The following is a 26672-nucleotide window of genomic DNA, read 5'->3' on the forward strand; positions in this document are numbered from 1 at the left end:
GCCGCCGGGAGGCGCTCTCCCCGCTCCGAGTGACGCGGCGCCGGGGCCTCCGCCCGCGCGGTGGCGGGAGCCGGCCCACGTGGGCCGAGGGCGGCGCCGGCGGCTGCAGCGGCCGACATGGTTTTCCTGAGCCTGCAGCGCTGGATCCGCTGCCGGCCTACGGAGCGGCGCTGGCGGGTGCTGGAGGAGCTCCGCTACGCCCGGGTGAGTGTGCCCGGCCCGCCGCTCGCGCGCGAGGCGCCGCCGCCGCCCCGAGCCGGAGGAGCAGCGCGCCGCGGGGCCGCGACCTCTCGCGAAGAAACGCCCCGCATCCGTGACCTTCCTGCTGGCGGGGGCGGTGTCGTTAGGGGGGGTCCTGCCGTGGGGTTGAGGTGCTGGGGGGCCTCCCAGCCCTGCTTTCCTGTGGCGGCTGGTGACCGCTTCAGCCCAGCAGCAAGAGCAGGAGCTGCCACTTAGCGGGGGCTGCCCTAGAGACCGCCAGTAAACCCCCGCCTGGCCTAGAGACCAGTAAGCCCCTGGCTCCCTTAGAGACCAGTAAAGCAGCAAAAGGAAACAGTGGTGGCCTCGGGGTCACCCCATAAACATGCCTTTTGGTGCGGGTCTCCGAGGGGGCGTAGGGGCACTCGCGGTGCTGGGAGCCGTGCAGCTAGGGGGTCATGCTCCAGCTAACGGGCTTCTCTTTGGCCCGGCGGGTTACAGGAATACATGCGGGTTCATCGTGCGTGACTGGTTTCTCCTTGTTTCTGCCTGTTAAATTGTATGCCGCGTCTAAAATGGATCACGTTCACATGCGCTCTGCCACTGAGAAAATTGTGGTCCTTTGTATGTGAGCTTCTGGATTTCCCATCTATAAAGAGTTGTGGTGCTTGATGGCCAAAACTTGGCTCCCTGTAAAGTGGAAGCTGTTTTGAGAGCCTCATTACGAAATGCTCTACAGAAATGCAAAGGAGTATATATTTTCTTGTTTTTTGCTTTAGCATTTTCGTGGAAGAAAAAACCGCTGCTATGGTTTGGCTATACGGAATATTCACAGAGCTTTTGTGAAGGCTACAAAGGGCAGAAAACAAAAGAAGAGATTCATGAGAACGGTAAGGACCAAAATATTAGATGTAAAACAACTTCCAGCCTGCAGGTTAGATGTGGCCTGTGGAGCTACAGGATGTGGCCCCCAGGCCTCACCATGGATTGGGAAATTTGGCAGTGGGGAAGTGGTGGCAATTAATACAGGCACCATCCCCTGCTGCCAAAGCCTAGGCACGGCCTGTCAGCCCCAATGGGCACCGCTGATTCAAACAATAAAAGCAAGAGAAGCTAGAGCTCAATTTAATATTGCCCTTTCTCTGGTTGGGGGATCCCAAAATGCTTCAGTGCTGGTGAAGAAGTGCTGAAAGCTCATGTACTTTGCTACCTGTAGCAATAGGAAACTTAAGAAATCTGTAGCCATGAGAAGAAATTTTTGTCAGAACACATTGTGTTCATTCCTTAACTCTTGAGCAAATCCACATCTAGTTCTGTAACAAAAAATACTCCATCAGCTGAAATGTTAACTTACTTATATCTATGGTTTGGGTTTTTTTTAAGCTCTGGATTACTAGGATCGAAGCAGCCACTCTTGAACATGGTTTGAAGTATCCAGGTTTTATAAGCAATCTTGCTAAGGTAAGTTTCTGGCTTGAAAAATAATTGTACTGAGGTGTCCAAATGTCCTGTAAGCGTAAACTTACTTACATCCAAAAAGCCTCGCAGTTTTGCTGAAGAGTGGTTATTGACTTCTTTTTCCTGATCATTTCAGTAACGTAAGTTATGTCTTCTAATCGCATCTATTTCTGCAATGCTTCATCTCAGCAGGATAGAAGCATCAAAAGACTTATCCTACCTTTTCTCTGCCAAGCTTAAATAATCACCATTTCCATGTGTATTTAAAGGATCTTGTCAACATAAGTTGCATAAACTTACCCTACCCATGCCTCTACTTCACTTGCTCAGATCGAGTGGCCTTCCTCTTGTATTAGTTTAAGAAGTCTAAAAAAAAATTGAACTTGAGTTAGTAAAAGCACATTTTAAATATCCAAATTGTCTTCTGATTGGTGTGGATTTCATTGAGCATTGGGCAGTGAAATTCAATAGTCTCTTTCTCACGTCTGTTCTTACTGCTGAGACACTTGTCTTTAAAAACACACACAAAAATGGGACTTGTAAAATTGATTGCAGTGGAGTTACAAAATCAATAAAAACAATTCTAGTTTTACAAAAGCTTGTGTACCTGCTCATTACTGCAGAGTACTATATATAGCATAGTGATAACGTACTTCAGTATTTTCTCAAAGCTTTTCCCCCCCGCCCATTAGGACTTCAGGGTAGTTGCATAGAAACCTTAAAAGCAGTCTCTTAATAAGTTAATTCACATACCCTCAAAGTTACTAACAGTAAAGTTTTAACCAGCTTATGCTAATACTTCCTCTTGTTACACTTGGTAACTAAGAGAATAATGTACTCTGTCTGGAGATTTGGATTTATCCCCAATGTCTTTCCCTTTTTTCCCCCCTCATATCTCAGAACAGTGCATCTGTCAGTCCCTGGGTTAACGTATCCATAAGAATGTCCAGCCTACATCTGGTTTCTGTAATATAGATAATCTACCCATTGTTCAATATATAGAGTATAAAGGGTCTGATCCTGCAGTTCCTTCATTGCTAGATGCCTTTTAAGGGTCTGTTCTTGTGAGGCGCAAAGCACTGCTATAAAAATCAGTAGGAATAAGCTGCTGTTTACCACCTCTTGAGATCAGGCCCCTAAAGGACAGCCAAGCTTTTAATTTTTTAAGGTGAAAATAAGTGGTATGGCCAAAGGATGTTACAGAGCCTGAAAAGCTATGCAAAGATAATTGACACACAGGATTTGGAATTGAAAACTGAATTTTCTCCTTAAATCTGCATCAGACATTTAGTGGCATGCTAACCCAATCAAACGTCTGTGTCTGCTGCTGCTGCTTCTCTAAAGCGGAAAGCATACCTTACTCAAGGAGCTTGGAGTTTCCTGGCTGGGGTTTGCTACAGAAGTGCAAAATACTGTTCCAGTAAAAATTCTCATCTATTTTTGGAATCTAGTTATCTTTCTTTGCTAGAATTTGAAAACTAGAGCTTTCAAGATAACCTGTAGTTTTCCATGAAGGAAATGATTACAACTGCAGGTGCTGGGGTTTAGTGAAAAGGTTTTCTGCAAACTTGTGGATGCGGTATTTTAGATTACGTGATGCATCTTGGTACATACGTGATAACAAAGAATATTGCTGTTTTTATCGGATAACGCTTTCCAGCTGAGAGAGTGAGAAAAAAGAACCATGTGTCTTGCGAAGAGCTCCAGATAGAAAACATTAAGCAAATGTTAATGCATCTTAAACATGCATTAAAATTTTATTTTAATTTTCTGTAATTAAAGTTTTCTCCTCTTAACTGATGATTATACTTTCTTTCAGTGCCAGGTGGAACTGAACAGGAGGATGCTTGCTGATTTGGCTATTTATGAGCCAAAGACATTCAAATCTTTAGCTGCTTTAGCCCAAAGAAGAAGACAAGAAGGCTTTCTTGATGCCCTTGGAGATGGAAAAGAACCAGAAGGAATATTTTCACGTCTTGTGCACCATTATTGATGTGACGGACATAATCTGCAGTTGCAGAGGTCTATTCTAAGTAGGGACCTGCCTTGTAATGTCCATTTACTCCCTGAGTACAAAAAGGAAACAAGACCCTTCTTAAGTCTGGGTGGTGTTTTTCTGTTATACTGATCCCAGTGGGGCTTGGTAAAAGTTGTCAGCCAAATTCTGCAGGGGTACATAATAAAACTTGTAAAAGTCATTCTGTTTAAAAATGTGAACATCTCATTCTGTAACAGCCTAATAAAGAAGTATTTGTTCTTTTTTTTAATATTACAGAAGGCTTGGATGAATTGCTTCTGAGGTTACATTACGATAAAAGATACTTGCAGAAATGTGACAACTACTACTGATGAAAGTAGCCAATCAGATATGTTGCATCTGCCATATTGAAGATTTATGTTGAAAAGCGGTGGCTTAAAAGCAAGATACATAAGAAATAGCTGTCAAAACTTAGTGAAAGGAAAGCTTTTAATATATTAGATTTGCTATCGTTAACGCTCCAGCCACTAGATCACATGTAAAATAAGTCACTTAAACATTTTATTAAAAAAAAAAAATTACCAAAAATCTGGAGTATGAAAAGACAAAGTAGTGTAGTCAATGATGCAGTTCCTTCTTAATTTAAACATCAATTCATCTTGCCACTACCTTAATTTAGACTAACACAGAAACTTTTAAGATGTCTAGGTAGTGAGTTTGGTATCCAGGCTGTCAGCTGTGTTGGTCTAGAGAAAAAAGCAATCAGGACTTGTGGTAGAGATGATATTTTATTACACCAACAAGATTTTTTGCCCAAAAAAGCCTTCAATTGCAAGCTTTCAGGCACAAACACCCTCCACTGGGCATTGGAGAAAAGATTGCAAAAGTTCTCCAGGGTAAAAATTAATGTTTGCTATTTGGGATTTCACAGATGAGTTGATGGTGTCAGTCAGGGGGGCTGGGGATGCAAGCTGCGACTCGGAAGGGCGATAGTCCGATCCCTATTCTTAAAGCTCGAGGAACAAATTTTCTTTGTAGCGACTTTCACTGGATTGGCTGTAAAGTTAGGAGAATCAACGAGGCATTCGGAAATTTTGCACTCTCAGGGGACCGACCCTGTAGGGTGTTGCAATGCCCATCAACCTCGTAGCAGACGGGTTGCTTGCTCAGTGTTTCAGCAGAAGCTGCTCTCTCACACGGGGGGGGGAGGGCAGGGGGGGTGATGCCAATCCCTGCCCTTCAGTGCAATCTCCCTCTGCCAGGCCATGGGGGCCTGATGCTACAAGAGGATGCAAAACTGAGGGTTCAGTGCTGGACTTGTGTTTCACGCTTAGCTGTGGGCTGGAGTGGAGGAATCAGGGGCCTGACCACGCACTGCACAAGGTGGGGTCCGCCTAGGCCCTGCCTGCTGGGCTGGTTCTAGGTGGAGTAGGCCCGTGGGGGGGGTACCGGAAGTGAAGCTCAGCCACCCGGAACTTCCGGCCGCTCCACCCCATTCAAATTCCCAACGGGTGCGTCACACTGCTTACGTCAGCGCGCAGCCTCGGCGCGGCGCCAGCCAATGAACGCGGGCAGCCCGGCGCGCTCGGCCAATGGGGGGCGAGCGGGGGCGGGCGCCGAGCGCCGAGGCACCGCCCGGCGGGCAGGCTGCGCAGACGAGGCGTCGGCAGCGCCACAAGATGGCGGCGGCGGCGGCAGGGAGCGCGGCGGCCGTGGTGGTGGCGGCAGCGGCGGCGGCGGCCGGGGCGGCCCCCGGCGTTGGGGGCTTGCCCGCGGTGCCGGGCCCTGGCGCGGTGCTGATTGGGGACCGGCTGTACTCGGGGGTACTGATCACGCTGGAGAACTGCCTGCTGCCCGAGACCACCCTGCGCTTCACGCCCTCCATGAGCAGCGGCCTGGATGCCGACACCGAGACCGAGCTGCGCGTCACGGGCTGCGAGCTCATCCAGGCCGCCGGCATCCTACTGCGCCTGCCGCAGGTGAGCCGGCCCGACCGGGCCCCACTGCGCCGCCGCGGCCTGCCGGGGAGCGCCCGGCCGCTGTCGTCATCGGATGCGTCACGCCTTGGCAGCGGCCTGGCCCTGCGTCACAGCCGGTGGTGCTTCCCGGCAGGCCTAGGCCGGCTCCCGGGGGCAGGGAAGAGCTGGGACGGGGGGCTGCACCTTCCCTTAAACACTCGTCTTCGGGGTTTGCCCATTTCCAGCCGTTCCGAGCCGTGTTTGGCTCTGGCCGGATGCGAAGCTGATGTGCAAACGTCGTGTTTTCTTTGCTCCTCAGGTGGCCATGGCTACTGGACAGGTGCTCTTCCAGCGCTTTTTCTACACAAAGTCCTTCGTGAAGCATTCCATGGAGGTAAGGAGCCCGGCCTGCTTCTGCATGTTTGCCTGCCAGTTTAAGTAGCCCGGCTTGTAGCCAGATGCAAGGTCCCTTCCCAGCCCTGATGTCTAGGAAATCAATGTGCGGGTTTCCCTTGCCGAATGCTGCGCATGCGCATTCCTGGAAAACGGCGAGTAACTCGAATTTGCTTTGAGGCAACCTGCTTTATAATGTAATAAATAGGGATACGTTCCAAGACCTTGATTGTACTGACCCCCTGGACCCGTTTCTATCACTTTTGTGAGACAATTTTGGTACTCACCGACAGTAGGCAGTACGCACAAGCACGAGGTGCTCTCGTAACGGGGGTGGCAGCTACAGAAACGTGTGTCGCAAGCAAGGAGCATAGGTCCGACTGTTCTGGTGCTCGTTGCTCCCGCAACGCACCGCACAAAGCAGCTGACTGCAGGTTCCCACCACACAGATGCGTAAGAGTGAATTTACCTTGCATATAACCAGTTTTGGAGATAAAAAGGGTCATTGCATAAGAGGAAATTCACACCTCAAGAATGCATGTAAAGCAAGGGAAACCTGTAGCGGTTGTTTAGTCAAGCTCCGTTTTACATTTCTGCCAGTAATGCAGATATGATCGTGCCAGATTTTGAATGCTTCTGTTTATGCTGTTTTGTTCTTTTAGTGTGCCTTTGCTAAATGTTTGGGCCAGTTGTAGAACTGAAGCCAAACCTCAGTATGTTGCAATATTTCTATTCCAGCACGTGTCAATGGCCTGTGTTCATCTGGCATCTAAAATCGAAGAAGCACCAAGGCGCATAAGGGATGTGATTAATGTGTTTCATCGCCTCCGACATCTACGAGAAAAGAAGTAAGCTTGGATTCTGGAATATAGTATAGCACTGTCTACTTGGGTCTTGTTGCTTTCTTCATTTTTGATACGGGAACGCCGAATGTTATGGCCCGAATCCAGTGTGTCAGTCATTGCTGCCATTCCTATTGGAGACAGCCTCTGGGGAAGTAGGAATGCATTGGGAAAACCTTGTTTGAGGAGGTAAAAATGTAAAATGAGTGCAGGAAATCTGGAAAGACTCTCAACCGGGTACATCCCTGTAACATAATAAATATTTGTGCTTCAGAATGCGGGAAAGAGTTTACTATGCACTTGTATCCAATGTAAGATTGATCAATATAAGATTAATGCCTATCAGTCTTACTTGATGGCATCTAAAATTTTCTTTCAGGAAACCTGTACCTCTAATACTAGATCAAGAATATGTTAATTTGAAGAACCAAATAATAAAGGCAGAAAGAAGAGTTTTAAAGGAATTGGGGTTCTGCGTCCATGTAAAGCACCCACATAAGGTTTGTATTGCATTCAGTTAATATATTAAAATATATGCTTATCTTGCACTGCCCACTTCAAAAAGACAAAACCTGGATTAAACTGTTTGGTTGGCATGATGCCACCATAGTGATCTTAGTGAAGTTAGTTTACTATGATCTTGCTATCTTCTCATTCAAGAGATTCTTACTAGTGGGTCTTGTATCTCACTGATGAGTGAAGACGAGGTGGATGCAGATGTTAAGTACTGGTTAGACATAACTGTACTTTGGATCTTCCCTGAGTCTTAGCATGAGAACAACTTGTTGTACGAGCAGGTAACCTTGGTATTAAAATACAAGCGACTCTGTCTAAGGCTCTCGAATGACTGTTCCTTCATAAAATAAATCATAGCTTTCTAGGATGACAAATTTGTCACTGCTAATGGGGTGACCGTCCATTCTTTCTAGAAGCCTGCGCACGCTGCTCCTGCATTTCTCACTTTGTCACTTGTGTCATGTAAAGAACTCCCCCTTTCTTTTGCACCCCAAATATCTATTTTCCATCTTAAAGCATCAAAATACTGCTGCAAAGCCCTAACTGTGGTGCGACAGGTCAAACATGGAGATGATGCTCCTTGTTTTAACGAGTCACTGCTTTTGTCCTTAACACTACCCACAGTCGGCATGGGAAAAGAAATTTCTGTGCTTTCAGAACTTGTCACGCACTGTTCAGGTCTCTCTCCTTGCCACTGCAGTCTGATTTTTGTCACAAGATTTGAGGGGCTCTGATCACAGGACTGAGCATACCTTCAACTGCTGACTCCTGTGACTTCTCCTTACGTAGGTCAAAGAGAATTTTTGTTTGCCTTGCAAGCTGCATGGGGACAAAAGAAAAAGTTGACTAAGCTTCTTCCCAATGGATTTGAATTGTGATGTTTGCCACTTGATCCTGCTGGCACCTATAAAAGAATGTGGAGCTCTATAGGAAAACCGTATCTATTTTGAAAACTGAGTTGAAAGCAAGTCTTCTAGTTGAGTAAAATGATGCCTGACTTTGGAAGGTGCCCTCTTAGGCAAACCTTTGCAGCCTGTTTTTTTTCCCCCCCTCTCTGGAAGACAGGAGCTGCATGGGTAAATACTGGGCATTTGTGCACACACTCTTTACAGATACTAGCACCTAGGACAGAATAGCAGATGCTTCATGGATGCCCCTCTGAGTTAAATACTTGGCTCTCAAGATTCCTGGTAATAATTTGATAACCCATATCTTCCAGATAATCGTTATGTACCTTCAGGTATTAGAATGTGAACGTAACCAACACCTGGTCCAGACGTCATGGTAAGTTGATTTTTCTTGTTCTAAGAGACCAGCAGGGGCAGTGGCAGAAATATGTCATTTGAGGCACTCTGGGCAACATTTGCTTTAGCCTGCAACTGTGTCCATGAGTAATCCACTCCAGTGTTTCCTGGAGTGCCTCAACCTACTACCCAATTGTTGATCGGCCTGTCAGTTTCAGGCACTGTCTTTAAATGGTAAGGTAGCTTTTAAACCCTCACCCCTCACTCTATCTTCCCTTCTCTCCTATCATTCATCCTCCCTTTGAAGCGAATGTGTTCAGTGGTTATTTCTTGGTAAATCACACATGAAGTTCTAGTCCTTTCCTGATGTTCTTCGTTCCCAATACTTGGTCTGTTGATTGTAACAAGTGCATCGAACTCTCAGCATGCATCTTAAAACAAGATGTGTTTTGATTCACGTGGATAATCCAAGATGTCGGCTCCTAAGACTGGAAAAGCTCACTGTTTTACATTTGACATGAACAGTCTTCTGCTTGCCCTGTCTGCTTTCACTATAGTGAAAGCACCTCACTTGGGGATGGGTATTTAGTGTAAAATTCCAGGTCTCAATTTTTAACAAATTGGTAATTGGTATAACAATGCCATTAATTAAAATTGGGGCAATGAACCCAACGATCATATTTCTGCTGACTGAACTGTCTGGTACTGTGCCCTGTTTGGTAGAGAACCTATTTTGACTTTTCTTTTCTGTACTCTTTTAATCAAAGGGTAGCCTCTGAGGGTAAGTGACTAAGACTTCTCCTCTGCTGCCCAAGCGCTATGGTGCAGGGATAGCTGCCGTCTTCAGTCAAACCAAAGCAGGCTCTACAAAGAGAAGGCTGACTCTAGACAGGTGGTATATATACGATAGTATAGTAACTGGCCAACTGCTGCTTGTGCTTATCCTTTTGACTGTTTTTATTCATTTTGTTGTTGTTGTGCCTTTTGGATTCTTGTATATTTTTAGAACTTGATTGTCAACATTTTGAAACCTGCTAATGTTAAGTTTCTAGGACTGTGTTAAAACTGCTGTACTACCTTCACAATGCAAAAAGCCATTTTAAGATGACACTTGAGTCTTATGGGATGGGGGGAGGGAATGTATTAAGTGATTAAAAACTGTGATAGACTTCATTTTTTTGCCAGTTTTTGCCATAGTTTATGTAAATTATCTAATCTGACCCTTAGAATGAAAGTTTACAATTCAGAATTAAGGGTAGTAATGGCATGGGATATTTCTCCCACTATTGGATTTGGATTAAGTAGTGTTAATGCATGCAGAATTCATATAAAAACTGGGGGTTTTAGATGCCGATATTCTGCCTGTTTGGGATGGGAAGAAGTAACCATAGTAAAAGCAATGTTCCAGCCTTTAAAATGTATTTGGGACACATGGTTTTTATACAAATCTAAATGTGCTCATGGTGGTTGCTCCAGTATCTGAAAAGTGGGTATCCAGTATAAACGATTATTGAAATGTGGTAGTTTTCCAGCATTGCTGTTTCTAAACTATTGTAACAAGAATTCATTCCTGTGTACACCCAGACCCAGAGCCCGATGATCGAGTGCACAGGTAGCAGCCTGTGAACATGCTGTGTTGTTAGCTTGGCAATTACAAAAAGAAACACGAATCGTCCTTCTTTGGAATACTGCAGTTCCTGCTGTCTGCCTAAGTGTCATCATCTTCCTAACAAAATTGATTTGTTCTGGCATTATATTTCTTCAAAAGCCAAGTGTCAAGGTGCAAGATAAACTAATAGTTTTTGCTCCTGCTTTTCCACGGTCACAGTCATGCTGTTAGGACTGAGATGTAGGAAAGGTCCTCATGCCTATGTATATACCTTTTTCAGTTGTTGCAGTGGAATTCACAAGCATCTTCTATTTGCTGTCTGTAAATACAATTTTCTGTAAGCACAGTTTACATGGACTCTCTGGGCTCTGGGGTGGGTGTCCTCAGGGCAGTGAATCCTTGTATCCTGGGTACCCACATGGTCAGTTTTGGACTTCGTTCTGAATGCTTGTTGCAGAAGTATACAAAGGCCTTTGTTCTGGGCTGAATTCAGACATTACCATCTGATATCCTGCTTGAAAGCAATGTTATGTTCTTTTTAAAAAGCTTAACCCAATTGAGCATTTTATTTGCCTGACTAATTTAAAGTACAAAGTACTTGCATCTGACTTTAGGGTATTAGAATTACACTTTTTATTTAAATGTACTGACTGTGGAATATGTGCAATATCTTACAGTTTTCTCATACTGTGAATATTCATTTTAAGCAACCTTGTTGAAATGGGACAGTTTGGAAATGATACTTTCATATGCCAAAGGAGAAGAGATCTGCCGGAAACTGAGCCTTCAGCATTGATGTTCCCCAAAGCACAGACTTCTTCTACAGCTACTTTTTAACGTCAAAATGGATTCTCTTCTGGATGATGTCTCACTGATGGAGAATTGACATGTTGCATGAACGTACTGCAGATGTGAGCACGAGCTGCATTGGATTGCTTTTTCCAGAAGAACTCCTTTGGAATCTGTGGCTTTGAATGGCACCCTGAGTCTACGTGTTTCTCCACATTTGGGATTGAGCCTAGATTGCTATAACTGAGTACTTTTACAGATTATATTGTATGTTGCCTCTACACAAACTTTTGTTCATTGCATGAGAGCAGGCCAGTAGATCTAGAGGAAAGAAAAGTGAAGTTAAAATTGGTTCTCTTTCATAACAGAGTTATCACAACAGCCAGTCAGTCAGTAACTTAACTCCCAACCCCTTGTTCCTTCTACTTGAGGGATCTTTTAGTAGACTAATTTAACTTCTCTTTAGATTCACAGGAGCATAGAACTTAACTATAGTAATTGAATGCATAGCAAAGTAGTTCTTGTAGAATTAAAGAGAGTAGAATGCAGGGCATAGCAATTTTCCCCCTTACTTGTTTTTCAGGAATTACATGAATGATAGCCTGCGAACAGATGTCTTTGTCAGATTCCAGCCAGAAAGCATTGCCTGTGCCTGCATATACCTTGCAGCAAGGACACTGGAGGTGAGGTTTTTTTCAGTTGCTTAATGTCAAAACTTAAGTTTCTGTTTCTTCAAAAAGTCAGAAAGTTAATAGTCTGTGACATCTTACAGATTCCACTTCCCAATCGTCCTCACTGGTTTCTACTGTTTGGAGCAACAGAGGAGGAAATTCAAGAGATTTGTTTAAAGATTCTGAAGCTCTACACTCAGAAAAAGGTTTGTAAGCCAACATGGGATCAGTATAGACAACATTTTGTCATAAGTTGGGGCAAGTTATCTGATTGAGAGCTTTTGTAAAATTCCAGTGAAGTGGGATCCAGACCCCAGAGCTGTATCTCTTGCTTTTGGTCTGTGTGGTAAATAAAATTGGTAGTTTAAATGCAACTAAATGGAGAGTTGACCTCTTCCATTTGCATTTGTAGGTTGACTTACCTTATCTGGAAAGCAAAGTAGAGAAGAAAAAACTAGCCCTCGAAGAAGCAAAAGCCCAAGCGAAGGGTCTGATACCAGATGGAACCCCCAGTTTGGATACGACATCAGGATTTTCTCCTCTTCCTAAAACTGGTTGGTATTGTTCACATATGTAAAATATGCTCCTTTGCCCTTTATCTCACAGGTGTTTTTACACGTCAATGGATATAATGTGCTGTCAGTTACTGAGTAGAGATTATCTCAGTGAGGCTGTGTCCAGTTGCCTGTAGTACTCAGTTAATGGCACATTAGGCTGTTTGCCTTCCAAATGATGATGTGAACTGTTCTTTGTGGAGTGGGATAGAGGGACGCTTGGCTTCATCCCATTCAACGGCAGTTCTCTTGTTAACGTTTTTTTAGCATGTAAGAAATACAACATGAAAATCTTAATTTTAATGGAGCAAGCAGGCAACAGTTTCATATGGAGAAGGTTTGGTGTTCTGTTCTCAAATAATTTATGCTGCAGCAACTTCATACCTGCAAGTAAATGAAGGAAAGTGACTGTGTATGAAAGCAGAATTATTTTGGGCCGTGAAGGCAGCTGCCTGCCACTCTTAACTTGTTTGCTCTCTAAAGCCTGGTAGTTTATCCATATCCATATCCATATCTATATCTATCTATCTATCTATCTATCTATCTCTATCTATCTATATATCTCTATCTATATATATATCTATAGCTTTCTTTATTTTTGTGCTTCCAGAGTCTCCAAAAGATGGCAAAGGGAACAAACCTTCACCACTTCCTGTCCAGGCAATGAAGAATGCCAAAAGAAAAATGGAAGGAGCAAAAAGAACAAATCCTAACAGTCCAGTGAATGGGTAAGACTCTGCATACAGTGGAGACTGTTTAGTTTCGGTTTGGGAGTTTTTTGGTTCGATCTAAACCACTTGTCCTTTGTCCTTCACAGCATTCAAAAAGGGGGAGAAAGCAGAAGCCGGAGTGGCAGTCGAGAGCAGAGTTACTCAAGGTCACCCTCGCGATCAGCATCCCCTAAGCACAGGTATGTGCTGCAATGGGCAGGTATGCAGAGAAGTTTTTCTCCACGCTTGTGGTAAAAACTAGCAGCCAGTGGCAATTCCAGAGTGAGACTTTGGAGAGCGGCAAAGGGCTCGACTGAGGGAACAGTTCAAGCTGGTAACAAGTTGAACTGTTCAGAAGGGCTGTAGAGTAGCCAGTCAGGTTCAAGTACGCATGCGGTCAGTGGAATGAAGGTCTATGAATGACGGATTGTTTTTGAACAAGTCTCCTGCCTTGTGTGTGCTCATAGTTCTTTCTGCTGGCTTAAATGACAAAAACATGTTTATGCTTCTGTGATTATCCTTGCTGTAGACACAGCAGAGCAGCAGTGCAAGGATCTGAATTCTGTTTGGTCTCCCAAGTCAAGGGAATTCCTTTATTTGTACTTGTTGCAGCTGCAGGGGTTGGTATTTTTGGCACAAGTAGAATTGGGGTTTTAGAACGTGGCCAGAAAAACCTCTTACTAGTGATCTACAGGCCAGGGACAAGATAACTCAACTTCAGCTCAAGTTTTCAGAAGTACACATTAGAAAAACACTTTTTATATTTGGAACCAGAATGAAGTTGACCCTTAATGTTCCTCTAAAGCTCTGCTATAAAGAGCAGACAGCTTGATAAATGTAATGGGAGGCCTTGCATTCATACTAAAAGATATTGGGGAAACAGTGTCTTCAATTTTTCAGTGGCTTGTGCTTTTTTACCCACTGTCCAGTACAGGAAGTGCCAGTTGGTTTCCTGCAGGACGGAGAGAATAGGCAGTATCTATTTGTGCGGCTTTATAAGCATAGAGATATAAAATTCTGCTTCATAGTTGCATTTGTAGGCAAAATGCTACTCACTTTAAATCTTGTGCTTCAGTCAGGTTCGTGCTACAGCCTTGAAGTGGGTGAGCGGTAAAATATACTGTGATTGTCAGTGGGTGGCCAAAACCAAAGCTAAGATCTGCTAATCTAGGTAGACGTAGACGTTTTGCTGAGTTGGGTAATTAAGGGGTTATTCAGATATATTTAGAGACAGTTCTATTCTTATAAGACTTATGTGGGGCAGCTTTCAACCTGAATATTGGCTCAGTTAGATAATAGGTTCTCTCCCAGGAGAGGGGGATTTTAAGAGATGTTAAAGGATAATATCTGTTTAAATCCAGACTTCATCTGAAAATGCTACGTAACTAATCTTACAAATAATTCCCAATGTCTGCTATAACTAAAAGATTGGATTGGTTTTTTGGTATGTTTTGGTCTTGGCAACATTAGCTGGATCTGGTTAGTCCAGTACATCCACCTGGGTAAGATGCTCTGCAATGTTGATGGCACTTGGGGTATTGACATGGGCATGGGTTGCTAAGAACCTTCTGCTTTTTGCTTGCTTGTTATAGAAAAAGTGAAAGCTACTCTACATCTAGCGGTTCCAAATCTCATAGCCGCTCCAGGAGTCGCAGCGATTCTCCCCCAAGACAGTTCAACCATGGTGCTAGTTACAAAGGCTCCAAGATGAGGGGTTACAAAAAGTCCAAGGACTATAAATACTCAGCACACAAGCCAAGGAAGTCCCGTAGCAGGAGCTCATCACGTTCCAGGAGCCGATCGCGGGAGCGTTCTGATCACTCGGGGAAGTACAAGAAGAAGAGCCACTACTACCGGAATCACCGGCATGAGCGTTCCCGCTCCTATGAGCGCACAGGCCATCGCTATGACCGAGACCACCCTGGCCACAGCAGGCACAGGAGATGAGCAGTAAGAGGGTGTCTTTCCTTTGCACTGCAAAAAGCTCACCACCCCCCCTTGCCCTCCATTTAGCTCTTGCAGCTTAAGGGTAAGCTGGCTCACAAACCACTGAATTCCAGTGAGCTTCACTCATAGCTGCTAACTCTCTTACTTGTTAGCATGAATCCAAAGGAAAGATATCAACAGATCTGTGGTTCTGGAAGATTTGATGCGGTAAATGCCTTGGTGGCTCTCGCTGCTTGGAGCATCTGGTAACACTGACGAGCCCTCCTCCTGTTCCAGTGGGTGCTTCTGTGCTTGCCCTTTGGGAAGGGGTGTGTTAACGTACAGTAGTGCAATGCTATGTTACTATACTGTCAGACTCAAAGAATGGAGAGCAAAAATTTCCTCACTCGGCAGTGGAGCTGTCTGCTGCTCAGCCTCTCCTAATTGGACGTGAAAGCTCACGTTTCCTGAGAACCATTGGAGCGGCTTGGTGCTAACAAAGCTCTCTTCGTACTGACTCTATTATGTTGTACAAATAGAAAGTGATTTTTTTTTTTTTTTTTTTTTTGTAGAATTGGTGCCTATATTAGGTTCTCCATGTGTATATATTTTGCAGTGTTGAGCAGTACAATACGGGAAAATGGCCTTATTAGCCCTTACACTTTATTCACAATGTAAATAAGCATCTGTTTCATACCAGTGAAGGCTATATACTGAAAACTCAAAACTTGAACGCTCAGTTTAAAACTTGTGTAGAAATTCTGATAAATGTGAAAGTATCTAGCTCCATGTATTGAAAGTAGTATATTTTTTATCCGTGCAATGCTGCGTGCAGGCCACCAGCTCGTAAATAGAAGTTTCATATATATACATTTTATGTGGTTTGAATAACTATACTCAGGATCTTTGACACTCTGAAGAAAATGGTAGTTTGTCAATCTGCTTGCTTGTTTAAAAACAGAAGGTGTTTGAAAAATTGTATGCAGCCCAGCAGTATCCGTTTTAGTGGTATATCTGAGCTGGTCTATCCTCCCGTGCGCTCTAATTTCATTAAAGTATTGGATTTTGTATTAAAACTGCTTGATGTCAGTCTCTGAATTGCAGTCGTGTCTTGTAAGCTATATCGCCATGTTTAAGCTTTAGGGGAAAAATGCCTGAACCTTGAATGAGAAATGAATAAATTGCAGCAGTTGTAGTTTTAAACTGAAGCAAGTGACTCATCTCAGTTAATAGCTTTGAACTGATGTTCTAGCCAATGGTTGTGGGGGTGGGGTGAGTAATAGTAAAAATTACTATTCCCTTTTAAAAGCTACGTGACTAGAATCTCTGAGAGAGCTTTCATCACCACTTTAGGTAATATGTCTTGCATAAGAAGAGATTTGGTTTCCAGCCTCTTGAAAGAAAATAACAATTCTTCTAATCTTCTGACCACTGACTTGGGATGGATGGCGGGGGTGGCTTTCAGGGTGCTGAGATACAGATGAGTGTGATTTATTGCTCTTCATGCACTCAGATGCAGAGCATGTCTCTGCTTGGGTTTCTCACCAGGTGCATGCTGCCTGCACTTACTTCTACAATGATCTGGTGATGGGTCTTTTGAATATTTCCCAAGGTTTGGGGATTTCTTTGCAGCCTCTAAACTCCTTTTCAGCAGTATTGCCCAGTAATAGTGATCCAATTAAAGTTCCTTGTTCTAGTACCTCAGACTGGAATGGGGGAAGTGGTGCAATGAAAGCTAAGTCACATCTCATCATTTGAGATGGAGTGAGAGGTGCAATGCCATGATGCCGTGGCCTCAGTAGCAGTCCTCTTCTTTGCTGTCTTCTGCTTTGGCCCTTTCCATGTTCCAGCCAGTCTCTTGGCAGCTTCCTCGTTCTTCTGGCTTACTGCTTTGGAATGGGGCAGCCAAAGGCAGCTTCACAAACACATGAAGTCCCTAATCTGAAAGAGCCGAGTGCCCCTTTTGCCAACCAGGCCTCTGCAAAGTGTCTCAACTTGTGTTCCTACAATCTGAAAAACTGCTCCCCACCCCAATCACTAGTCAGAGCCTACCTGTGCACTGGACTAGACTGCGGGACAGGCTTGTGCTGCTACGAGGGGGGGGGGCGGCATTTAAAGCTCCAGGCTTAGTAGTTCCCAGTTTGCTCTGCCATCTGTCCTTGACAAGTTGCTAATAAAAAGGGAAGCCCTTCTGAACCATGGATACTCCTGGCAGTTGCTATAAGCCAGTAGAAGTTGCGCAGTTTGGGATGGTTGGGAATTGCTAGAGAGCGGGGGGCGGGGTTTTCCCCACTTGTTATCTCTGACTATTGTTTATGCTTCCTTCTGGATTTTGTTTTTTTCGAACTTGAAATTAAAACCCCAAATAAGATTTAATCCATGTAGCAAGTTACAGCCCATGAAAAAGATAATGTAGGAATGGAAGGAACGTGAGCATTTCTTCTCAGGGACTTGTATCCTTTTTGGGGGCTTGTCTAAGCAGGGAAAAGACCTGGCATATCTCTGCTGCTAAAACTCTCCCTGAGGATGCTCTTACACATTTTAAGCTAATTTTTCCCTCTCTCATTGCTTTGAAAAACACCACAAGCTAAAGCGTTTTAAATAAGAGCTGTTAGTCTGGAATGAGTGGTGTGAGAGTGGTTTTACTAGTGTAGCTGTGGTGGGGGGGTTTCTTCTCCCCCCTCCCCCCCAAGGATAAGCAAGCCCCAGGCTGGAATTTATTTTTAAAATAACACTACTATCTTATCTATTTTTTTTTTTTAAATCCCCAAAGGGATCAAAGAGACTTGTAGCTGCATGGTACTTTCAGAGCTGGAGGCCAGTGTCCATGCCCCCTAAACAGTATGTCGCATGGGTTAGGTGCCTGAGAATGAGGAGCAAATGTCAGGCTTTGGGCTGGAGTGAGGACTTGAAAACAACTTGCATGTACCAGGCAGCCAGGTGTCCTTGCTACCAGGCTGGAGTCTGGCCCAACATGGAACAGTTTCAACATGGGTATAAAAATGACTTGTCCTAGATCCCCCAAAGGCAATTTCCTGGAAATTGGGAGACAGGGGGTTCAAGTCCCTGTTCTAAAATAGGCCATGTATCCCAGAGGATTTGGGGTGAAATTCATGCCTGCCCTGAAAAGTCATTCTCAGCTATCCTTTGCATTAGTGTCTGATGTAGCAGAGGTGTTCTCAGAACATGTGTTGTAATGACAGAGCAAGGATTACAATTAAGATTAAGTACTTTAGTATTTGCAAGTGTTAGTATCATAATTTGAGATGATATTGGGTGGATAGCAGACATTCACAAGGCTAGGATTAGAATAAGGGGGAATAAGACAAGTGGCCTGGAACATGAAATTCAATAAGGACAAGTACAATGAAGGACTAATCAAATGCCCAAAACTAAAATGGAGAGTGACTGGCTTACAGAAAAGACCCCAGGAGTTAAAATGGATCACGATAGTATGCCACTAGCATTCTGGGATGTAAAACCAGCAGGTGCATGCAAGTCATAGGTAAATTATTTTGTACTCCATTCAGCATGGGGGGAGGGCCGGCACCTGGAATACTCCATCCAGCTTGGGGCACTGTGCTTACAGGAAGACACGGACAATGGGAATCTAGAGAAAAGCAACAACAATTATGTTAGAGCTCTGGGAAGCGTAATAGGACAATCATTTGGAAAAAAGGGATTGAGTTATTTTGGAGAAGAGGAAAGCAAGGGGGATTTGGTAGTCTTCAGATACAAAAAGCCTGGTGACCAACTCCATTTCCATCTCCAACAGGATAAGAAGTAATAGGATGAAATTATAACAAGGGAAATTTATGTTAGAAACTAGGAAGAGAGAACTTTCTACCAATGAGATTAGGTTAAGCACTGGAAAAGATTACTTGAAGAGTTTGTGGAACCTCCATCACTGGAAGCTTCCAAGCGTAGGTCAGACAACCACTGGGCTATGATGATTCAGCCAGAGATGATCCTACTTGGAGAAAGGGAATTCATCTATTTTCCTACAATTTGGTGATACAGTGGTAGTTAAGGAATTTTCTTACGTTTGTGGGATTTTGTTCATAGATCTCTGCAACTCCTTGCTCTGCGTGGAACAGAGCAGGAGAAACGGTTGTTTCTGTGCTGTGGCATGGGGAAAGCTCTGGAACTCAATTTAGGGCAATGCAATGTCAAGGAACATGTGTGAGTTGGGCTAGGGGGGAAGTGCTAGCATTGGGCCTGCACAAAGCAGCTAGTATTCGCTTTGGATTCGGATTTGGCCGATTCAGGGGACGGTGATTCGATTCGGTGATTGAATCACTGTCCCAAACTGAATCGGCTGAATCTGTTTCAGAGATTCGGCCACCACCCAATCAGCCGAGTCTCCAAATCGGCCCCATCCCACAACCGCTCTCCCAGCTCCCGGCTCTTTAAAAAAAAAACCCAGACTCACTGGCTCCTGCCAAGTGGAGGGCAATCCCCCACTGCCTGGCGCTGCACGGGGGCCTTTGCACAAGCCCCCCAAGGCTGCTGCAGGGTTTTTTGTGATTTTTCAAAGCATCAGAGCTGGGGTGGGTTGGGCAGCCATGGGGGAACTGGGAGAGCGGTCAGGGGGCTGGGGGAGCAGGCAGGGGATGAGGCCTGCCAAAGGTCCCCATATGGTCCCCTCCCCCAGCCCCTCCTCCCCTGCCCCCTACTTACCAGCTCAGAGTCCGGCTGCAGCTCCCTACTGTAGCCACCAGGGACTGCCCAAATCACCGAAGGTTTCCAGATCTTTTCCAAATCGATTCAGAGGCTTCGAATCGATTCCAGCCTTTTAACTGGTCTCCGATTCAATTTGGATTCGGAGATTCGGCCACCAAATTGGGCCGAATCTCCTCCGACTCAAATCAACGCCCAAAGCTTCTCACGGTCCTAACTAGCATGGATCTGAGCTGGCCAGTTTTAGCCAAGCGTGTATCTTGTTTACGCTGAAGTCAGCAAATCACTAGTTTTCATCTGTACCTTGCCCCATAGGTGGAAACTAATTATTTTGCCCCGTGTGTACTAAATCATGGAAAATCAAAGCTCAAAAGTACCCAAGGATTAATACAATAAAGCAAAGTACTTTTGACCTCTCCTAAGTGTCTCTCATCTGAACCTATTGGGTAGGAACTGGCTTCTGCTGGGAGTTTGTATTCAAAGCCATTATTCTTACTATTTGAGGGCATTGCAAAGGGTCAACCAAAGCACATTTAAGCAAGTAAAGTAAAATGCATTATGCTGTCTTGCTGGTGCCAGTCCCAAAAGGTAGTAGACACAATCAATCCACCTTTTAGTTATCAATTGTCTGCTATGTGAACCAGTCATTTAAACAGAAGATGCATCCTGTCCACTTCCTTAGACCCCAGTGCACAGCGGGGCTCTGTACTGGGTCTGTAGGTCAGAAAATGCAAAGTGTTGCTGTTTCACAGGGAAACAAGTTCTGCTTCCACCAACTTCACCTTGAATTCAACCTCAGAGATAAACCCTGGGCCTGTTCCCTGCAGTGTTTTGCCTGCTCTCCAGTGCATGTTGAGTGCTATGGGGGAACTAGTGACTTCCAAAGCAGACAGGATTTTCTAGATGTATACATCATGTCATTTGGCATAGAAAGCTGCAGCTGTGTTTTATAAACTGTTAGGCACATGTGCGGCACTGAATAAACAGTAATGATCTGCTTTTCAACACATTTACTGGATCTGGAGAGGAAAATTGAAAGCTGAGAGCATAGGAGAAAGAGTGTATATTTGTATGTTATAGCTGTTCAGTCCCAAAACAAAAGGGATTATATCCCCGGATTAAAGGACATCCTGTTCCAGAAGGGAACAACCTGTACTTACCAACAAAAACCCAACACAGATAGCTACACAAAGGGAGTTTTGGCAGTAAGAGAGATCTGGGAGAAGCTGCTTCAGCACGGAGAGAGTGAGAAGGAGTACAAGACAGATAAAGCTATTGAAATTCAGCTGGCATTAGTCAGTGTAACTCTATCGACTGTAATGGAGGGATGCGTGTTTCCACCAGATGAGGATCTGACCCAGGTGTATAATGAAAGGAAACACTGATTTTCCCTCCCCTGAAGAAGTCACGGGATGGAGGCAGCTATATAAATGACCAGTGTATTGGCCAAATCTCATCTTGCTTAGGAGAGGAGTTGTTTTTTCCCATTATCTTACCGGGTTTATGGAACCACTGAATATATTGGTCATACTTGAAACAGAAATTGTAGTGAACTATTCAGAGTTCTCCCTTCCCTTTGCCATTATTCAGCAACTCGGAGTTGGAAACAGATCCCTGCCACAGAAGTTTGGGGTCTTACAGACAGCCCCATTATCTCCGCTGGACCCACATGGGCGCTACAGCCCATCAGTGGTGGTCCCGTTGCAAGCTTGTGGCCAAAGTAGCTTTCAGAAGCGCTGGTGGGGGAGGACTGTTGATGCAGAATCCCAAATCACCAGTGGATGCTGGGTTTCCAGCCCCTCCAGGTCTGGGAGTTTGCCTTGTAATTGGTAATGCCTGATAGGAAATTACCTTTCTGCAATTCAGCCTGCAGCACTTTACCCAAGAGACATGGCTGAATGGCTGCTCTACTGGGGAAAGGGAGCTGGCTCACGCAAGGCACTTCTGAATGACAGAGAAAAATAGAGATGGCACACTGAGCCTCACATTGTGTTTCCTCACAAAGCTTTGCCGCTTTGTCCTATTGTGATCCCCTCCTCTGCCGTTGGTTCTGGGATATTTGTTCAGACCTAAAACCTGCGCTAATGTTTTTAGTGATCTTGGGCAAAGCTGCTGTCTCATTGTGCTTTGGTTTCCGTGCCTGTATATTGGAGACGGGGAAGTAAAAATGGCTGTAAGGAGGTTGGAAGACACAGCAAAGGTCATCTATTCCACTCTCCTGCCAACAAGTGTAGTCACGGAAAGTGGAAAACACTTTGAAAAGGTATTTTCAAAAAGACCTTTTGAAGAGGTATTTGAAAAGGTAGTTGAAAAAGTGTTTTCAAAAGAAAAACACACTTTGAAAAGGTACAAAGCATGTGCCTTTATTAGCATGCGCTGCAGTCTGGCTCAGTCTTCCTGCAGCCTAGGTCGTCTGCTACCAAACACAGAGCGTGCCGGTGATCCACCACAATCCCGACTTCCAACTCCTGAGGTTAATGCCCAGGACTCTGCCCTGGGAACAGAGCCCATTGGAATGGGGCATGTTCTGCTCTTGGATCGTCATAATGCCTCCAGCTGGGTGCGAGGGTAAATTCTGGAGAATCTACAATTAGTCCCAAGCACCCGATTATTTCACTGATAGTTTGAGAATAGATTCCCACAGCAGTCATACATTACACAACTACTTCCTTTTCTTTCTTTTTCCCAAGAGCAGTTGTGAAGCAGACCACAGAATCATAGAAAACAAGGGCTGGAAGGGACCTCAGGAGGGCACGTCTAGTCCAACCCCCTGCTCAAAGCAGGACCAGCCCCAACTAGATCATCCCAGCCAGGGCTTTGTCTACCACAGTTTTAAAAACCTCCAAGGATGGAGAGTCCACAACCCCTCTGGATAGCCTGTTCCAGTGTTTGACTACCTTCCTAGTGAGAAAATTCTCCCTACTATCCAACCCAGACTTCCCTTGCTGCAATCCAAGCCCATTGCTCCTTGCTGTCATCTGCCACCACTGAGAACAGTTCAGCTCCATCCTCTTTTGAAATCCCCCTTCAGTCTTCTCTTCTCCAGCCTAAATAAGCCCAGTTCCCCCAGCCTCTCCTCATAAGTCATGTGCCCCACTCCCCAAACCATTTTTGTTGTCCTCCAACTTGTCCACATCCTTTCTATAGTGGGGGGCCCAAAACTCGACACAGGACTCCAGATGTGGCCTCACCAGTGCAGAATCGAGCGGAATAATTATTTCCCTCGATCTGCTGGCAACACTCCTGCAAATGCAGCCCAGGATGCCATTAGCCTTCTTCACAACAAGGGCACACTGCTGGCTCATATCCAGCTTATTGTCCACTGTAACTGCTGTGTCCTTTTTTTGCAGAACTGCTGCTTAGCCAGTCAGTCCCCAGCCTGTAGCAGCTGCTACATGGTGGCGGTCAAGCTCTTCGCACTGGTGATAACATCACCTTAAGATGGCTGAAACAATATGCCAAAACCACACATGCTAAGTCAATAAAAACCTGGTGCACAGTATTGTTCCAGCCAAAGTACAGGACTTTTCACTTGTCCTTACTGAACCTCATGAGACTTCTTTTAGTCCAGTTCTCTAATTTGTCAAGGTCACCAAGATTTGACAGTGCATTAATATTCCACCCAAGCCTTCTGAAACGGTCTTGACTTCCCCCTACGGAAGTTGAACATAGACCGTCTCCTTTGTTTTGTGTTCCCTTTGCAGGCAGGTTTTAGCTGCACAGTTCCAGGTGGTTGCAAATCTTTTTGTTTTCATAAAATACGCGGAAGATCAACCCAACCATGGAAAGGATCTCATGGTAGGCCTCTGCTAGTCTGGCAGCGCAAAAACCCTTGGATGCCCACCCGTTCCACACCCTCAGCCCACTTATGGTTGTGATGGGAGGTCTCTTCCCTGAAACAAAGCACTGCTACTTTACAAACACACTGACAACCTTATTAGGTGGCATTGTAAAGACTGCTCCACTGTTTGGTAATGGGTAGGGAACGTATCCACCTGAGACCATAAATCAATACAGGCTTGAAACTAAGCCCAGCTTGTCATACCTTAGGCCAGATTTATTGCAAAAAATGTTCTCTGAACCAGCTCTTATCTTTCCTAAAGTGAACTGCTGAGATAAGTTTTGAGGCACATGGACTGGGTTCTTGGTTCAGTCTTTTGCAAAGGTATGGCTGAATCACAGACTTTGGAACCATAGTCCAAATATCCTTGAAGTCGGGGGCAGCATTTGAGGGCATCAGTTCAACCCCCTCTCCAGTTTGCATCAAACATCTTTTCCGCCACCATGCAAGGCACAGGACTGAGAAACACGCACATTTGAAAAGCACCTTGGAGACACCAGTGATGGAAATGCTAGTCAGGTCTTGTCCTCCCCGTATGGTAATTAGTACTGAACCTCACAGGAACAGATACAGTTAATATCTGGGGAATTACAGAGCTGTGACTCATGAGAACTGCTGTGTTTGCCTTTGCACCAGAGAGAGCAGGCTCCTTATAATAACACTTAATTAGAAATGGGGAATATGTACCAGCATCATATTCTGTCGGTGGTAAGAGCTGGTGGGAAAGGCCATACCCTTTCGGGCCTGTCGTCTTATGGAAGAAAAGAAAACACAAATGCTTGGAAGAAAATGGAAAACAAAATGTGGAGCAGAAGGTTAAAATCCCCAAATGCGAAGATCAGCAAGAGCAAGTGAACGCATTGGAATGTTAAGTGGAAAGTGTTATGGGTGGAAATCACCACAGTTCAACCCCACGAAATTCATAAAGGTATTTAGGCACTGAAAACACAACTATCGGGAAGAATGGGACGTGGGTGCCAAAATCCCTTTGTGAATCTGGGCCAAAGTCCTGCTCCTAAATAACTCTCCAAAGGAAAAAAAAATGCAGCGTAGTTCAAATGTTATATCCTCTTCTCTGCAGCCTCAAGATTTTGTGATTTTGTGTATGTGTGTTCCCTTCACACCGTGCAGTTGCTCACTTCTGCCTCCCCTGTGCTTGGCAACCAAAATGACAGGGAGGCTGGGGACAGAGCTTGTATACATGCTTCTAAGAAAACACAAATAGGTGCAGCAGGGTCCCATCTGGCATCCAGTGCTCCTATCTGATGCCACAAGCTGAGCAGAGTTGCAGCAGGTTGCGCTTGGATGGATGAGACACCCTAGGGGCTGGTTAACCAGCAGGTGGATCAGAAGTGATCCTAGTGAATCAATTGGGAGATCTCTTTCTGCCAAATCCGCTGAAACTTGTGACCCACCAAGATGTCAGGGAAGGTAGACTGCTGATGGATGCACCAGCTTGTGGCCGAGGCTTTGCCCTTGCTGTTCCTGGCTATGGTGTACATTTGTGAGTAAGCAGAGGATGATGATAGCCAGGCTTCTTGGCCCACTGTCTCCCACTGGGACTAGCCTTACTTGGGAAAGCTGCAGTGGGGAAGGGATAAAAGGCGCCTGGACTCCATGATGCAAGTGCTGGAGCCTCGTGTTCAAAAAAAGTGGGACTGGGCTTCGTTACATGCAGAAATGCCCGGTTTTGTGAAGCTCTTGTGAAATCTATTTTCTTTCCCTTATCCAAACAACCCCAGAACAGAATTATCCCTTGGCACATGGAGAAAAAAAAGGGAAGTGGCCGGGTGCCAGTTCTCAGGGTGTGAAAACATTTCAAAGTGGATGAATATCAGGGATATTTTGATGTGAACCAGCCAAGGGGAATTGCTGAGGCGACTGGAGGAACGAATGCCACTGATGACAAGCCAGCCAGGAGTGCCACTAATGGACCTTACACAGCTCCTTTTCTTCCCCTCATTTCTTGGCACACAGTTGCATTTGTTCACTTAATCTTTTTAAAGCACAGTTCCTGTTGTAACTGCTGAGTGCACATGATTGGACACACCAGCCTAAGGGAGCTTGGAAAAAAATCAGTCCAGGGATTTGGGGAGCATGTTAAAGGAAACACCGTGTCGAGGCATTTTTTCATAGCTTTCTCTTTCTTTCCCACATGCTCCTAGCACCCTCTTACAAGCCTGGCTTTTGTCTCTTTCCACCTGGTGAACACTGATTGCTTTCCCTGGCTGTTTCCAAAGCTGCTGAATGGAACAGAAGTGCTTTTTGCTGAGCAAGGCATACTGTCCTCCCCTCCAAGTTGCCTATTTGAACCCAGCCTGGTTTGGTAAGTGATCACAAAGCCCCCAGCGTCCAGCAAAAACTCTGATGTCTCATGCAACGGGACTCAATGTTGTCCTCAGCCCAGGTCCAAGCCCACTTGATGAGAAAGCCTTTCCATCCCAACTTGGGGAGTCCAAGTAGTGTGACTTCAAAGATCTGGCCACTGAGCTGTAAACATCTGCTGAGCTGTGAACTTTGGTTCAGATTCAAAGACTGATCTGAGTTTCTTTAATGCTTAAAGCTTCCTTTAGCTGCGGTAACCAGAGTTGAATACAGAGCAAGTCACGTGTGGGACATCTTATGGTTCACACATCCTTTAGCTGCTTACCTGAAAGTCAGGCCAAGGTATTTCAGCCAGTTGCTGCTGGATTTTGACACTGTTGGGTCTAGCATGTGAGTCCAAGGGCTTCCAGCTGTGATACAGGCCTACTTTGTCCAGAGGCTCAGATCCAGACATGGTTCTAGCACTGCTGCTCTAGAATAGGTGAAGCAGGAGTCTGGCATGTCTGTAGCTTTCCCTGCTTCAGTCTGAGCCTTTGTTAATAAGTACTTCCTGCTCCAGCTCAGACAGAAGCCAGCATTGCTTGGGAATATGAGGAAATATTCAAGACTGCAAGCTTTCACTTGGCCTACAGGGCCTGCTGAGGGTCCTGAAGAAAGTCCAGACTAAGAAGACCACAGCACTGGGCCTTCAGCTGGGGACAAGGGACTTGCTTTAGCTAGAGCGGTTCCCTGGCTACAGACACAAGGCTGTTCCGTGCTGGGATGTCTTCTCCCCTGAAGGGAATGGTTTGTTGGATGAAAGTGATGGTGGAAACTGGATGATGTCAGGGTGGAACAGCCAAGAAGAGCTTAAGGACTGCCTGCGTGTTACAGGATTCAGCAGGGCTTTGAACAAAGGAATGCATCCTTTCTTTTGGGGCCAAAAGGGAGGACCTTGAGCTCCTGCAGCCTCGTTTGATCTATGGAATTGCTTTGTTTTA

General features: G+C 45.1%; 2 protein-coding genes across 7 annotated transcripts; both read left to right on the forward strand.

The window, feature by feature from the left end:
- Positions 1-44: 44 nt before the first annotated feature.
- MRPL20 (mitochondrial ribosomal protein L20) lies at positions 45-3927 on the forward strand. Its single transcript, XM_090024392.1, has 4 exons — positions 45-204; positions 978-1088; positions 1582-1659; positions 3476-3927. The coding sequence occupies exons 1-4, from the start codon at positions 118-120 to the stop codon at positions 3647-3649; spliced, it is 450 nt and encodes a 149-aa protein (XP_089880518.1). The 5' UTR covers positions 45-117; the 3' UTR covers positions 3650-3927.
- Positions 3928-5226: 1299 nt separating this feature from the next.
- Positions 5227-15938, forward strand: CCNL2 (cyclin L2). 6 transcript variants are annotated; one of them, XM_090024077.1, is made up of 11 exons: positions 5227-5613; positions 5912-5986; positions 6724-6833; positions 7207-7327; positions 8563-8627; positions 11569-11668; positions 11758-11862; positions 12069-12210; positions 12821-12938; positions 13028-13120; positions 14513-15938. In XM_090024077.1, the coding sequence occupies exons 1-11, from the start codon at positions 5227-5229 to the stop codon at positions 14865-14867; spliced, it is 1671 nt and encodes a 556-aa protein (XP_089880203.1). In that variant the 3' UTR covers positions 14868-15938. The 6 variants fall into 6 exon arrangements, 4 of the variants coding, with proteins under 4 accessions (XP_089880203.1, XP_089880206.1, XP_089880204.1 ...); XR_016438715.1 differs by lacking the exons at positions 11758-11862; positions 12069-12210; positions 12821-12938; positions 13028-13120; positions 14513-15938 and adding an exon at positions 9355-9479 and having other exon boundaries at positions 5277-5613; XR_016438714.1 differs by lacking the exons at positions 11758-11862; positions 12069-12210; positions 12821-12938; positions 13028-13120; positions 14513-15938 and adding an exon at positions 9355-9479 and having other exon boundaries at positions 5277-5613; positions 10904-11580.
- The last annotated feature ends 10734 nt before the right edge of the window (positions 15939-26672 follow it).

Source organism: Crocodylus siamensis, chromosome 12, assembly GCF_052110815.1.
Source record: "Crocodylus siamensis isolate JL-2025a chromosome 12, ASM5211081v1, whole genome shotgun sequence".
In the NCBI taxonomy this organism is placed as follows: domain Eukaryota; kingdom Metazoa; phylum Chordata; order Crocodylia; family Crocodylidae; genus Crocodylus; species Crocodylus siamensis.

Coding starts and splice junctions, on each gene's coding strand:
- CCNL2 (XM_090024077.1), top strand. CDS start 5,227: ATGGGGGGCGAGCGGGGGCGGGCGCCGAGCGCCGAGGCACCGCCCGGC. Junction 5,987..6,723: donor TCGTGAAGCATTCCATGGAG/GTAAGGAGCCCG, acceptor TTTCTATTCCAG/CACGTGTCAATGGCCTGTGT. Junction 11,669..11,757: donor TTGCAGCAAGGACACTGGAG/GTGAGGTTTTTT, acceptor GACATCTTACAG/ATTCCACTTCCCAATCGTCC.
- MRPL20 (XM_090024392.1), top strand. CDS start 118: ATGGTTTTCCTGAGCCTGCAGCGCTGGATCCGCTGCCGGCCTACGGAG. Junction 205..977: donor AGGAGCTCCGCTACGCCCGG/GTGAGTGTGCCC, acceptor TTTTTGCTTTAG/CATTTTCGTGGAAGAAAAAA. Junction 1,089..1,581: donor AGAAGAGATTCATGAGAACG/GTAAGGACCAAA, acceptor GTTTTTTTTAAG/CTCTGGATTACTAGGATCGA.